Consider the following 14131-nt stretch of genomic DNA (forward strand, 5'->3'; position numbering starts at 1 on the left):
TCGTCTCTTCTCCCATACCACACCACTTGTTCAGAGCAGTTCTGCCTCCCTCATAACTGGCACTGTACTTCCTCTTTTCATCAGTTTTTGTGTGCCAATCTCATCGTATTTGCTCTATGCAAAGTGCCAGATGTGTTGTCAGGCTGGTAGGAATTATTTTAATGTATGATAAGGAATAGTTTAGCTTTTGTGCCCTCAAGTAGCTGCAGTGAGGCAGTAGAGTCATGGTTAACTTTAGTCATGCAAGTTCCGCTTAATGCAAAATGATGATAAAGCAAATTCCCTTTCTGTTGAAGCTTTTAAAGCAGGAGGGAAATGCAAGAGATAATTTAATGTGGGGCTTGTGTTCATAGGTCAGAATAACAAGATAGTGTCTTTTTTCCAGGCTGTTAGCAGTAAAAGAACAGTTGCATGTGGTAAAAACGGTATGTTCTGGACTCCGTGCCAGTAAGGGGGGGAAAAAAAAAAGAAAGATATTATTTTGCAAACTGAAAAAAATTTTTGGTTTGTGTAGGTTGATAGCATTTGTTAAAGAAGACTGCAGGTGAACGGTGTTTCATAAGTAGCAATAACTCTTCTATCTAATAGTAATTCTGTGAACTGGTAAGGACGTGGGATATTGATAGGATGTAGAATCCTTTACTCAGGCTTCCTAGAATTTCGATGTTTTTGCTTTGCCAGCTCTGCCCAAATTTTTATAAAACAGTCAATTTATCTTCAGGAACAGACTGTTGTTTTCCCTGATAATGTTAACAAGGCTTGTGGTGAGGCCAGACACAGTGGCATTCAAAAGAAGTCATAATTAATCTGAACCACCTTATTTTTCAGATGGCACCTGGTACTGTGAGCAGAAAACAACTAGTGTGCCCTATTACATAGTTCAGGATAAAAAGTAAGGTTCAAATAATTAAAAAAAAAATATATATATACATATATAAAAATTGTGAGTGTATAAAAATATATTCGGAACAGAGCATTAAGTTCTCATTTCAACAGAAAAAAGTTTGAGGGACTAGCTGCTACATACATCAGCAATAAATATTTTTCCTTGCAAATTGCTATAGTTGCTAATCTGATGTTTATAATGATATATCAGTATTGCATAATCTAACGTTTGCTTCATACTATCATTATTCATTGCAATAAACTTGCATCTGACATGTGGTACGACTCAACCCGAAGGTCACGTTGGAAAAGTGTTTGAGTTGCTTTTATGTTTTATTTTATTGCATACTTTTGGCTTGTAGTCTAGTAAAATGCAGGCTGCTCAGCCTATGCCAGTACTTGGAAATAAAGATGCTGCTTGCTCAGGGGTCCTGTTCAATGTGAAAAGAATATGCTTATCTGTCTCAACTCTCTCACCCTATTTTGTGACTAGAAGGGTTATGCAAACCAGGAGTTTGTGACTTTGTATATATCATGAAACTCTACTTTAAAGGCCTTTAATGAAAGATAGATCCTGTAATTGAATGACTTGTTCACATTTTTACCATTCTGAAGGTGTGTGAAACAACGATGAAATACTAAAGCTCTAGTATGGAAGGGCTGAGTGACTCTGAAGTCAGGAAGCTTTGTTTTACTCCACAAAGTTGAGCAAACATAAAAATCAAATCCAAATGGTCTGTGTCAGCAAACATGGAAATGGTACTGGAATGTTGTTCTACCCAGTTCCTATTAGCGTTGTCAAGATTTGTACTGGAAATCTTGTTTTTATCTGGAATGAGAGTCTCATCCTGGGTCCTGTATTGCATCTTCCACTTCGGTAGGGATTGGTCATCCTTATGAGCTCTGTTCTAGTTTCTGGTTAGTCTTGAATCCACTAACTTCTGGCATTGTCTGCGAAGATTAATTTCAAGTGAGGGCTTGGTATTCCTGTTAAAATGAATAGGTTTTTTCCTTCACCAAACTGAGAGGCTGAGACAGAAATAAAAAACCCCTTCTTTATATATAAAAATGAGCGTGTGTATGCACAAGAGAAGGTAGGTATAGTTTTGCTGCTAATGACCTTATTCTTGAATAAAAGGGAAGATGCACTTGGCAGATGAGTAGCGATTGATTCATCTTTATGCTGGGCCTGTTCCTTGGTAAACTGTGTGTTTAGGAAATAATGTAGACTACTGGCCAGTAAATTCAAAGACCAAAATTTTGATTGGGATCTCTGGCTACATTTTGAATGATTGTCATTGCTTGAATTACTCTTTTTAAGTGATTAAATAAGTTACTGCTCACTATTGATTATAATTTCCTAAATTTATAATCTTGCTTAGACTCATTTTAATCTGATGCTTTTGGGGAAAAAATGTGGTTCAAAGCTTCTTGAAATTAGCTGTACTTTAAGAATATTATGGGGTTGCGGTAATCTTCATTTTTACGGGATGACTAACTTGATGAGTGAGAACACTGTGAATATAGTGTGCTCTTTCAGCTGTTGGCCTCTAGTATGGGATATCTGAGAGCGAGTTAGACATCTGGACTAATTGCACCAGTTCCTCGTGTAGGCCAGGACATTAACGGCAATAACTTTTTTCCTCACGATTGATGCGGATTTGAGAATAACTTTTTATCTGTAGGAAATCTTGTGAGTCTATTTAGTCATGCTAAATTTTAAAGAAGTTTATGGAGACTACAAAGAAAACTGGAAAGAGCTTACGATAACTTACAAAATGTTGACTGTAACTTGAACCTGACTGTTTCATTCTGTGCCACAATTAGAATTTCCACAATCTCTGTTTTTAGAGGATTACCCCAATGGGACATGGCTTGGAGATGAAAATAACCCTGAGATGCGGGTCCGTTGCCCCATCACCCCTGCTGACATGCTGCACATCAGCACAAACTGCCGCACAGCCGAGAAGATGGCACTGACATTGCTTGATTATCTCTTCCATCGGGAAATTCAGGCTATCTCCAACCTTTCGGGCCAGGGGAAGCATGGGAAGAAGCAACTTGATCCTCTCATGATTTATGGAATTCGCTGTGAGTACAATACTGAAACTTTTGAATTTATACTGGGTAGATAAGGCAGAAGCTGTCTGCTACTTGCAGTTAATCTACGTTTTGTAAGAATGGAGTATGTATTGTTGTTGCCAGACAGATGTTTTGTTAGCTTTTGTTTATGAAGGAATCCTAATGGCCTGGTTTAATTTAGTTTGTTGTGGGTGTTCACCAGAAATTCCTCAGTCTTGAAATCTGAATTCAGATTTCTTTTGCAATTACCAGCTGTGAGCACATCAAGTGTAGTAAATACCAGAGAAATATTATTTTCCTAGAGAATGGAACAAATAATAAATTACACAATTTTAAATATTGTTCAAGTGTTCAAAACCGTACGGTCTTGTATCTTAGTTTTTTACTTCCCACTTACATGTATTATTTCAAAACGCTTGCTGACATTGAGATGGAAGAAATCTAAAGGAGAGATTAAGTATCACAAAGTCTGTGGATACATAACAGGAATGCATATGATGCTAATGTGCTTCTGTCTGCTCCAGCGTGCATGAGTCTTTTGGTTACTAAAGCTATTAGGCAGTAATGAACAGATATTACTTATATTGAAGAAGCAATTTTTGTCAATTTAAAAGGAATCAAATGTGTTTTGCATGTGGAATATAGTAGGCATAGCCACTAGTTTTAAGTGAAAAGAAGAATCTGGACATACGCATCTTGTTCATGTAAAGCAAGAACATATCGAATATAGTAGGCATAGCCACCAGTTTTGAGTGATGAAGACTCTGGACATATGCATCTTGCTCTGATATGGTGGCTTCTAGTAGAGGATTACTCGGTGAATACATTGAGGACAGCCAAGTCTGTTCCATGCACTATGGTGTAAATATTTTCCAGTAAAGGAGGTACCTGAAGGCCTCTCAAAGAGCCAGGCATCTGACATGGGTGTTACAGCTCTTGTGTGATACCTTTGCTATGCCTGTAAAATTTAAACGTTAGTGTGGAATTAAGAGAGTGTCTAAAAATTACCAACTTTACTAATTGAACTAGATTTTAATATACCAGTAGATCTCACTGTTAAAAGATTCTTTATAGTCACGTCTTATGTAGGTCACCACTGGATTAGTAGAGTGGGAATAATTTGTTATACTAGAGTGTTTTGTATGCAATTGCCAATTTGAAATGCCAATTAAGGCTTAAGAACCTAGCCAGAGAGAGCTTATTTTCAATGGTGTTTGAAGAATTTTCTGTTTTGTTTTTATGCTTCTGTTAGGGCAATGTGTTTGATAGTTACATGGAAGAAAATGTGAAGAGTAGTTGGTGATGAAACTGCTGTGCTTTCTTTACACCGAACTGGCCTGAGGAAATACAGCCCTAGTGACCTGGGCATTTGCTGGCTATCTTGGGGAAAGCGATAGGCAAAACTAACCCATTCAGTTTGATGCATTAGGCCGATTATTGTCTTGTTACGTGCCTGAAGCGGAAGACTTCAGGCTTCTACTGCAAATATATCAAATATGTATCTTTAAGGGAGATTATGATTAAAAGTAATTTTGATCTCCAAAACCTTTTTACCTATTGATCTCGTCAATGTAAATGACCTTGTTCCATTGTGTTTTTACAACTTAGATTTTTGTTGACAATAGTTTTTAGAAATGGGAAGAAATGAACAGCCGCCTTCCCTTCCTCCAATGTTAAAGCAAGTCACTAGGAACCCTTTTCTCCATCCCTTAAATCTGTGAGCACAAACCAAACGAGTGAGTTTATAACTATTTGTGTAGGAGGAACAGGTTTTTGAAAATGTGAGCACGGGGAAGGAATGTGCTCATGTGACTGAATGCTCAAGCTAGGGATTATGCCATTTATATGAGGCATTCTGACCATGAAGAATTGGATTATAGAAGTGATCCCTGCAGATGGAAAAGGTCTGCAACAGCAGAAATGTAACAGCAGTGGATCATAAGCAGCAGCATTCTGAATGATGGGCACAGAAACCACTGTCTGTGTCCTTGATGTCATAAGCATGGTTCGGAAGGTTTGGGATCCAGGTATCTGAAACATACCTTTATTTCTTCTTCGTGTTAACTAGTGTGTTGCTTTCTTTTGGGAACCAGTCCATAACAAACTAGGGATTGTGTATGCCTTCTGGAAAAAAAACCACCCTGTGGGAATCTGACCGGAGTTTGCTTTTTTGGGTACCTAAATGTTAATGGTTGTTGAGATTTGCTATCAGCAATGACAAAGAATCCTGTGGCAACAAATGACGAAAATGCATGTAAACTTGATGAAGCAGCAAATCTAATACAACAACATATCAGTCCACAAATGATGATTTTGTGTAATAACCTAATACGTCATCACTGCCAATAATGAAGTTGAAATGAAATTTGATTTCAGTAGCCTGTTTTATGAATTTGCTGTGATGTGAGTGAGCATCTGGATGATTCATAACTTTCGAGGATGAGATTCTGGCCACGGTCAGTTCAGTGGCAGAACTCCTGTTCAGTTCAGCTGTGCCACGATTTCATCCCTAACATTTGTCAGAGGGGTACTGGGAAGAGCCCTGCCATGCCATATCCACTTTGCTTTACCAGTCCACAGATCATCTGTTTTTTATTGGTGAAGTGTTGTTCCATAAAATCTACCAAAACCGGAGTGCAGTGCTAGCGTGGGAACTAGATTAAGTTGTTGTCCTAACAATGTGGTTTGCTTCTGCACTGAGCAGTAATACTTTGGTCCATTGTTTTAAACCTAAATGAAAAATCTGATGTCATCAGCCTCGCATTTGCCAATCATAGCTGGAAAAGCTCAAGCTAATATAAAGGATTGTATTTTTCCTTTTGTTTCAAGTTTCTTAAAGTTTGTCAGTGGAAAGATATTCCTTCCCTTCTTTTTCTAGAAGAAAAAGAAAACACGAACCAAATCTGTATTTAATAGAGAGAATATTTTGTATAATATGCAGAAACTATAGAAAATGAAGAGATGTATGTTTATTAAAAATTCTTGATATACTGCATAAGGTTTACCGCAAGAGAGAAGAAAGTTTATCTTTGGAAGTATAAATTTTCACTTGTGGTATAAATTTGCTTGTGGAGCGGCAGTGGTATTGAAGAGAGTTTTTGGGCAAGAAACCAAAACGACTTAAACACACTATATGTCATTAAGTAGCTCATTACTTCAGCTCTACTAAAAATGTGGACATTTTCTGGTGAAATATGATATAAGAACATCCACACTGGTAATTTTCTTTGTGTAACAGAAAATACATGTTTAGCTCTTCTGAGATTTTATAGCAATCTCAATGAATGAGTTTGAAAAAAAAAAACAGATTTCCAAATTCAGAAGTTTGCATTTATAAGACACTTTATAACACAAAGGATGTTTTTACATATCGTCTTGGAAAAAATGGAGAGGGGATTTCTGGGGTTTATAAAAGAAAATCGATCAATAGTTCTTATTCTTTAAAATAATGTAATTACATGAAAACCAAATAACATTTGTTATTTCCTGTGTGTGTATCTTTGTTAGTGTGTCACTTCTGTGAAAGCCTCTTGCATCTGCACATGTGTTTGCAGACTCCCACCAATCATTTTTAACATATTTGTTAGTTTTGGGCAATTATGGCAAGAGGATAGAAGATCGGTACCTACACATTTACCTACACATTAAATGCAGAATGAGTGGTTGGGTGAAGGAAGGCGATACAAATTCACTAATTGCGTTAAGGGGAACCTGTGTCCTTAGTTCAGTTGTGTTACTGGACAGCAGAAATCCTCTTTTGGCTCCATACAGTTGTCTGTTGCTCAGGGAATTATTTATGCATGTTGAAATAACTCTCACATGAGGGACATGATTTTTGTTTAAAAACAAAAGAAAAACAGAGAAAACAACCAAAAAAACCCCAGTACCCACAGAGGGGAGGGCACCGTGGTGAAAGCCGTATGAGTAGTGTTATAGCCAGCTTAGTACTATTCTGTTGTTTTTCCCATCTGCTTCCGAGACTACTTCATAGAGCGAATTTTTGCCGATTCCCATTCATGAGTTAACATTTATTTCATCCAGAATACATCCCTGTCATTTCAATAACATAGGGGAAAAAGTGTTAGCTGAAAATACTTCATGATAAAGTTTGACTTTTTTTTTTAACTGTATGGTAAATGATGTATATTCTCTTTCAAATGGCACATAACTTTACTTTTTAAGATGCAATTGAAAATGTGGAATAGAAAGAAATCGGTAATCAAAGCTTGGTGTTTCTGTTGTGTCACAATATTGCTTACGGTGAAGATGGGACCACCTTTCTACTGTACTAGTTGAAAGAGTTGTCAGTACACTTTGATAGCAGAATGAAACATAGCTATGTCCTCTCCAGAGGGCTGTTCAAATAGAATTAAGCACTATACTGCTTTACAAAACTCATTGACACAGTACGGCTTGAGAGGCAGACCACCCACATTGGTTTAATAGGAAACACATTTGACTCCTGCTTGATAGTGTAATGTATGTCAGTTAGATCATGTGCATGAATATATATATATATACACACAGAGACACACTAGCCCGAACATAATGCAGGTTGGGCCAGTTTAAGCAACTTGTAACTTGCGTCATGTAAAATCTGCGGATCGCAATAAGTCACTACTGTTTCAGCTTCTCATTTGCTTTTAATGAAGATTTTGGTCTTAACAGCGATGCAGGATAGACAACAAATATACCACACTTCTGTCTGTTTTAAGCATTATCATGCTTTTAAATACTGGAGGAAGGGTAGTAAGTTGCTTTTCGTAGACAGTGTTAGCTCTAATGTTTCTCACCAGTGGATCTGTTTTATGAGATACTGCAGACTATTATTGCTATTATACAGAATGTTTTATATAAATAAACATTTCAGTTACTGAAAGTGTACACCATAATTACAGACTGTATTTAGTATTTTCTGTGTTTTCATTTTTCCCCTTTAAAAAAGCCTTTTTTATTCCTGCATTTTTATAAACTATACCCATTTTTCCTTTTATCTCCTTTTTTCCTTCCTAATATTTGTATTCTTTTTTGCACACTCTCTCTGTCTGCCGTTCATTTCCTGTTTATAATTCGGAGCTTCATGTGTCTCGTTTCTGAATATCGTACTAGTCACTAACTGTCAGAGTGTATAGTGTATATATACAGTGGTTTAAAACAGTGTTGCACCTAGATGCAACAGAGTTCGCTACACATCTTGGTTAGCAGCAATTGCAGACGTGCATCTAGACCTTGGTTTCCATCAGGAGACTGGACAATTTCAAGAAAAATTCAAACTTTTTCAAATTGGCATTTTGCCCTATCTCCTTCATATTTCATCAGCACTGGAAATTGATGGATTTCTGTAACTTGGAGTGTTGTGACTACATTGCTAATTGTCGTTTCAGTCCATCCCCCTTGACAGACCAGCTAACTCGATCAGTCATGCTCTGGATAGTCTGGAGGTTTGGAGGGAAGAGGAGGGAGTTAGTGGCAGTGCTCAAGCTAGTAATTTGTTGAGGATCTCTTGATGTTTTCTGTTTAACCGTGCTTCTGTTTCCTCATTATATAGGACATTAACTAATCTTCCAAGCTATAGTAGTCTGAAAAGAAGTTGTGTGGTTTGTATCCGCATGGATGAGCTAATCTTGTGGTGCCTGGAAGTACTTTTTGCCAACATTCTCTTCTCCTAGTAATAAATACCATGGACTCTAGCTCTTTGGAAATAAAAATTCACTTCAGCCTGTTCCTTTGAGGACTGTGGTGTTATCAGATGCTGTAGTGCATTTCTCCTCAACTGCCAGATAGTGGCTTAGAGGTAGGACAAGCTTCATTTTACAGTTTGAAGGGTTGCATGTAAGCAGACAAGAATTTGCCCAGTTCTGCAGCATCATGCCTGTGGCAGATGGGGGAGTTGAAGCAGGTTCTCCTGAGCTGTGTGCTATTCAAAACCTCTGCTCTCAGTCTTACCAAGCATACCACCTCCATCTGACAATTTCAGAAAAGCTGCGTTGTGGTTCATTCTGAAGTCCATGAGAGTGGTGACTGTTGGTAGGGGCAGAACTTAGACAGGTGCACTCTTCGCTGGGTAAAAAACTGGCTGGATGGCCAAGCCCAGAGAGTCATGGCGAATGGAGTCATATCCAGTTGGAGGCCGGTCACAAGCGGAGTCCCCCAGGGCTCGGTTTTGGGGCCGGTCTTGTTTAATATATTTATTGATCATCTAAATTAGGGGATTGAGTGCTCCCTCAGCAAGTTGGGTGGGAGTGTTGATCTGCTGGAGGGCAGGAAGGCTCTGCAGAGGGATCTGGACAGGCTGGATCGATGGGCCCAGGCCAATTGTATGAGGTTCAACAAGGCCAAGTGTCGGGTCCTGTACTTTGGTCACAGCAACCCCAGGCAACGCTACAGGCTTGGGGACGAGTGGCTGGAAAGCTGCCTGGCGGAAAAGGACCTGGGGGTGTTGATCGACAGCCAGCTGAATATGAGCCAGCAGTGTGCCCAGGTGGCCAAGAAGGCCAACGGCATCCTGGCCTGTATCAGAAATGGTGTGGCCAGCAGGAGCAGGGAGGTGATCGTGCCCCTGTACTCGGCGCTGGTGAGGCCGCACCTCGAATGCTGTGTTCAGTTTTGGGCCCCTCACTCCAAGAAGGACATTGAGGTGCTGGAGCGTGTCCAGAGAAGGGCGACGGAGCTGGTGAGGGGTCTGGAGCACAAGTCTGATGAGGAGCGGCTGAGGGAGCTGGGGTTGTTCAGTCTGGAGAAGAGGAGGCTGAGGGGAGACCTCATCGCTCTCTACAACTGCCTGAAAGGGGGTTGTGGGGAGGTGGGTGTTGGTCTCTTCTCCCAAGTGACAAGTGACAGGACAAGAGGAAATGGCCTCAAGTTGTGCCAGGGGGGGTTTAGACTGTATATTAGGAAGAATTTCTTCACTGAGAGAGTGGTGAAGCACTGGAAGAGGCTGCCCAGGGAGGTGGTGGAGTCACCATCACTGGAGGTGTTCAAGGAAGGTGTGGACGTGGCACTGCGGGACATGGTTTAGTGGGCATGGTGGGGTTGGGTTGGTGGTTGGACTTGATGATCTTACAGGTCTTTTCCAACCTTAGTGATTCTGTGAACTTGGGAAGAGAGGAGGGACAGTTTGCAGAGGTGTTGAACTATCTCAAACTCAAGAAGAGAGTGAGAAGCAAAGTCTGAGAGTTCAGCACATCTTTAAATGGAAAGAAGTGAAAGGAAGCATTTCTGTTGTGCTTTTCTCTTATCCAGAAAGCATTAATTTTTTTTTTTACAGCCCCCTGGGGAAAGGCCTTGCGATGCAGCAGTGCTGCTTTTTTCAAACATGTTGCCTTCCTCAGAGCTGCAAAAGTCTGGCTGCAGTTCCAAATAGCTGCTTCTTTGTGAATCAATTAAATGCTGCCACATGGAGGGAAGTGATAACCTCTTTTGAGGCTAGGCAAGAAGATAATATGAGAACCCATTGAGTTTATCTCAGCACCGCAGTTCTCATAAATGGCATCAATGCTGGCACTTGCTTACTGACTTTATGTAAGCACTGTAATTTAATGCTGGCTGTTGTTTTCTTCTTTCCTGGGCACTTATGTTTATTTCGATTACTTTCCTGGCCAGTTACTGTTTAATAAACTGAAATAAAGGCAGCAATTTTCAGAAATAAAATAAATAGTTGGCAGCGTGTTTTCTCTCTCCTTCTCACACTTCTCTTGTTGTTCTTGCGTTATACAAGCGATGAATTTAATTTTCCATTCTTGAACATAAGCAGCTGCTTAGCCTGTCGGTCACGACTGTAATTGCATGTAACTTGATTGTGCATGATGTGCTGTCAAATATTTGTGAGTTCGTAGGCTCTACAGACAGAGGAAAACGAATGCATTAGGTCACTTGGACCATCTCTTTCCAGCCGATGTACAGTTGTTCCATGCTGTCAATACTTCTCCGCTTTGGCCAGACTTCTTTAAAGTACGTGCTGAAGCGCGCTGGTCCTCACTTCTTGAGAGGCAGCTAAAAACATTCAGTAAGTCTGTGAGCATAAAAAGCAGTTTTCTCAGTGACTTTAGTTGTTGCTTCAGGAGTGTATAATGAAAAAAGGGGCAAGCTGTGTAATTTGTGAGAAAGATGTTCTCTTTGGGAAAGTCACTGCTACAAATACGATAACGTAGTTGAACGAGTGCTGGTTTTTTTTCTAATGAAAATCAAGGGAGTCTTGTGTGGATTTCAGAAGTCATTACATATTCATGTATTAACAAGCCCCAAACCCTGATATCAGCAAGAAGTATTGGACCGTTTACAATCAATGTGTTGAGTGCGATGTCCAAGGATCATCTTTATCAATACTGAAGATCCACCTGAGCTATGAAGTTACAAGTGGAATAGAGGACTCTTTGTATCACAGTTGTACTAATCACTGTTTTCTTTGGGCTGATTCCTCCATACACAGAACTTCTCCAGTGTTATGACTGTCTGCAGGGTAGTTACTACAGCGTGCAGTGGTGGTGTCCCTTTAGGGTCTAATTCAGAAGGATGCAGAGCTTGCTTTACTCTTGCCATCTGTAGAGGAGACCAGTGGTTACCCAGTATCACTCAGTCTCAGTCCCTGCATAAATAAAATATCCTAATGAACTTTCAATGGACTCCAGAAAAGAAATATTTTCTTTACTATCGAAGGCCTATAAATGACAAAACTGAACTTTTACAGTATGGTTTTAGAAGACATGAAGAGTCTAAGAAAGTATTTGATCCCTGACAGTTTGAGAGGAAAAGCAACTCAGCCACCAAACACACATTGATCAGCGCAAGAATAATGTACATTCATCTGGAAAACGCATTGCCGCATTCAAGGAGAGCTGTGATTTCACAAAATCTCGTAAATAGAATTCCAGAAAGTTGCATAGCTTTTCTTCTCCTGGCTTTGAACTTTCTTTTCTCCATTTCACAAGGGTTAAAAAGTGAAGTGAGGAGATGCTTCAAGCTGACAGCAAGTAAAATGTAAATAAATTCCCGCAGCGTTCAGGTTTCTGTCGTGCCAGTCCTTTCCAAACCCACAAGCTCCTTCGGAAGGGGAGAAATTTTCGTTGTTGATTCATAAGTGAGTTTTTCTTGGCGGCACGTGCAGAGAAGTTTGCCATCCAGATGGGCTCCCGAGGCACTGTGGTGAGGGCTTATGTAAGGGGATGTCTCGGGAAGGGGGTGGTTAAAGCAACAACCCTTCTTTTTTCCATCGGTTCTGCTGCCGGTTCTGTCAGAGCGCATTGTGCCTCTGTGGAAAAGACAAACAGCTGTTTAATCAACTTCTCTGTAAAATTGCGGCTATCAAAAATGACCTGATATGTGGTTATTGGCAGTGGCTCCTTAAAATCTGAAGCATTTATTTCGATCAAGCGTTATTGCTTCAATTTAGGTGATTCCATTTGTTTTGACCATCAGACTTTGATTTCAAACAGTAAGTTGATCTTTTGGCAATAAACACATCATATACTTCGGTATGTTCCATTCCAAAACAGAATGACGTCTGATAAACCTTGTGGGACTGTTTCTCCCAGTGAGTAAAAGAAATAGCAAAATCTTTGCTTGCTCACTCTGATCATAAATGAATGCTCTGACATTTGGAATGTGCAAAACTAAAAGGTAGATTTAACTGAAGGCTTAAAAGCATGGTATCCCGTAAGTGCGTTTTTATTATGCAAAAAGAAGGTAATAGTTATCGTCAGTGCATTAGGTATTTTATTTGGAAGGAGGTTGGTAGTGGCCAGGTAAGTGAAACAAGTGTGGAATCTTTAGGTCCTAATCTTCATGAAAAGCCATTTCAGATGAAAATGCTTGTGCAGCCTGTATGGAATGCTGCCATAGCAATTTTTAGCCATACAGTTATAGCTATATGAAGTATGCAATTTTGCTTTCATACTGAGACCCAAATGTTGCGTGAATATATATATTTTGGGAGGAAATGAAACATATAGATGCTCTTTTTTCAAGGTATCTTGTTGTATTCGCTGTGTCCCTTTGGATTTTTGCAAGATGTTTTTTAGAGCAAGCAATGTGTACTCTTTTAAAAATGGGGAAAAAAATGCAAGCAAATGTACGTCACGTGTCCAGTATCATCGTAGTGGAGTACCGCTCGTGTAATTTGTGAACTGAGGCAAGTCTGTAGTAGATGATATGAATACTTCTATTTTCAGTTCATAAAGCCTCTGATTTGGTCTAGGATTATTTTCTTGTGGGGTTGATTGATTCATTTAATGAGTTAGACACTTCGTGGTTTTTAGAATTATACTCTGGTTATTAAACAGTTACATTTATGCAGCTGTTGATATTCTGTCCCCATCAGAGAAAAGTGATCAAAAGATCCCTACAGGAATGCTTTACAGCCACTACTGTAACACGCCGTGTGGAACTCGCTTCAATCGACGTGTGCAACCAGGAACATCAAAAATACTCTTTATTTCTGGAGTGGTTAATTCGCTCACTTCCATTTCACAGCATATCTCTGGTTCTGCAGTTCTGCTAACCTTTTGTAGCGCTTGGCGTGTGCCGCAAGGGAGTCGGAGATTGAGCAAACATACACATGCGTGAATAAAAATGCTGGTGTTTCTTGCCAGAATGGTAAATTTGACACTCCACTAGATGGCATTATTTGCGTCCTTATGGCTGTCTTTTCAAGAGTCAGAATCAAACAGGTTCTGCGCTTGGTAAAATAGGTAAAAATGGACTGGCTGGTTTTCCAGAAAGGTGGTGAGGTGTGTCTGAGTGTAGGAGCTCTTCTCTTTTAGAAGAGGATACGTTGGTGGAATTTGGAGATTCTAGATGCTAATTAATTTTGGTTTTGGTTTTGAAACTTCTGGTAGGGTCCTGTAGACCTGCACAGGTCTGTTTAATTTGTAGAAAAAGGGCGTTTAGAATGTTTCATTTCATGTTTCCTCTGGTTCTGTGGTTTGTTGAAAATGAAATATTCAGGCAAATATTCTAAATAAATATTAATGAATATTAATGAAATATTTGGACAAATTAACTTTTAATAAAATAAAATTAGATGTTAACTGTTCTGGTAATAGGAAGCTAGTTATTATTTCTTTTGAGGAACAGTACATTGCCAGAATGACATCTGAGCCAGATCCGCATATAAGCCTCAAGAAGGTGCTTACTTTTCTCGTGTAACACTTAGTTTCAAAATGCTTTA

The 14131-nt window shown here is 39.5% G+C and overlaps 1 protein-coding gene across 5 annotated transcripts in view; it reads left to right on the forward strand.

Moving 5' to 3' along the window:
- The window catches only part of BANP (BTG3 associated nuclear protein), a 139666-nt gene that overhangs the window by 33318 nt on the left and 92217 nt on the right, over positions 1–14131 (forward strand). For all 5 annotated transcript variants that reach the window (XM_059824796.1, XM_059824799.1, XM_059824797.1 and 2 more), the window contains one exon: positions 2737–2976. In XM_059824796.1, the coding sequence (XP_059680779.1) occupies positions 2737–2976 (240 nt within the window). The remainder of the gene's footprint in view (positions 1–2736; positions 2977–14131) is intronic.

Source organism: Gavia stellata, chromosome 15, assembly GCF_030936135.1.
Source record: "Gavia stellata isolate bGavSte3 chromosome 15, bGavSte3.hap2, whole genome shotgun sequence".
Taxonomy (NCBI): domain Eukaryota; kingdom Metazoa; phylum Chordata; class Aves; order Gaviiformes; family Gaviidae; genus Gavia; species Gavia stellata.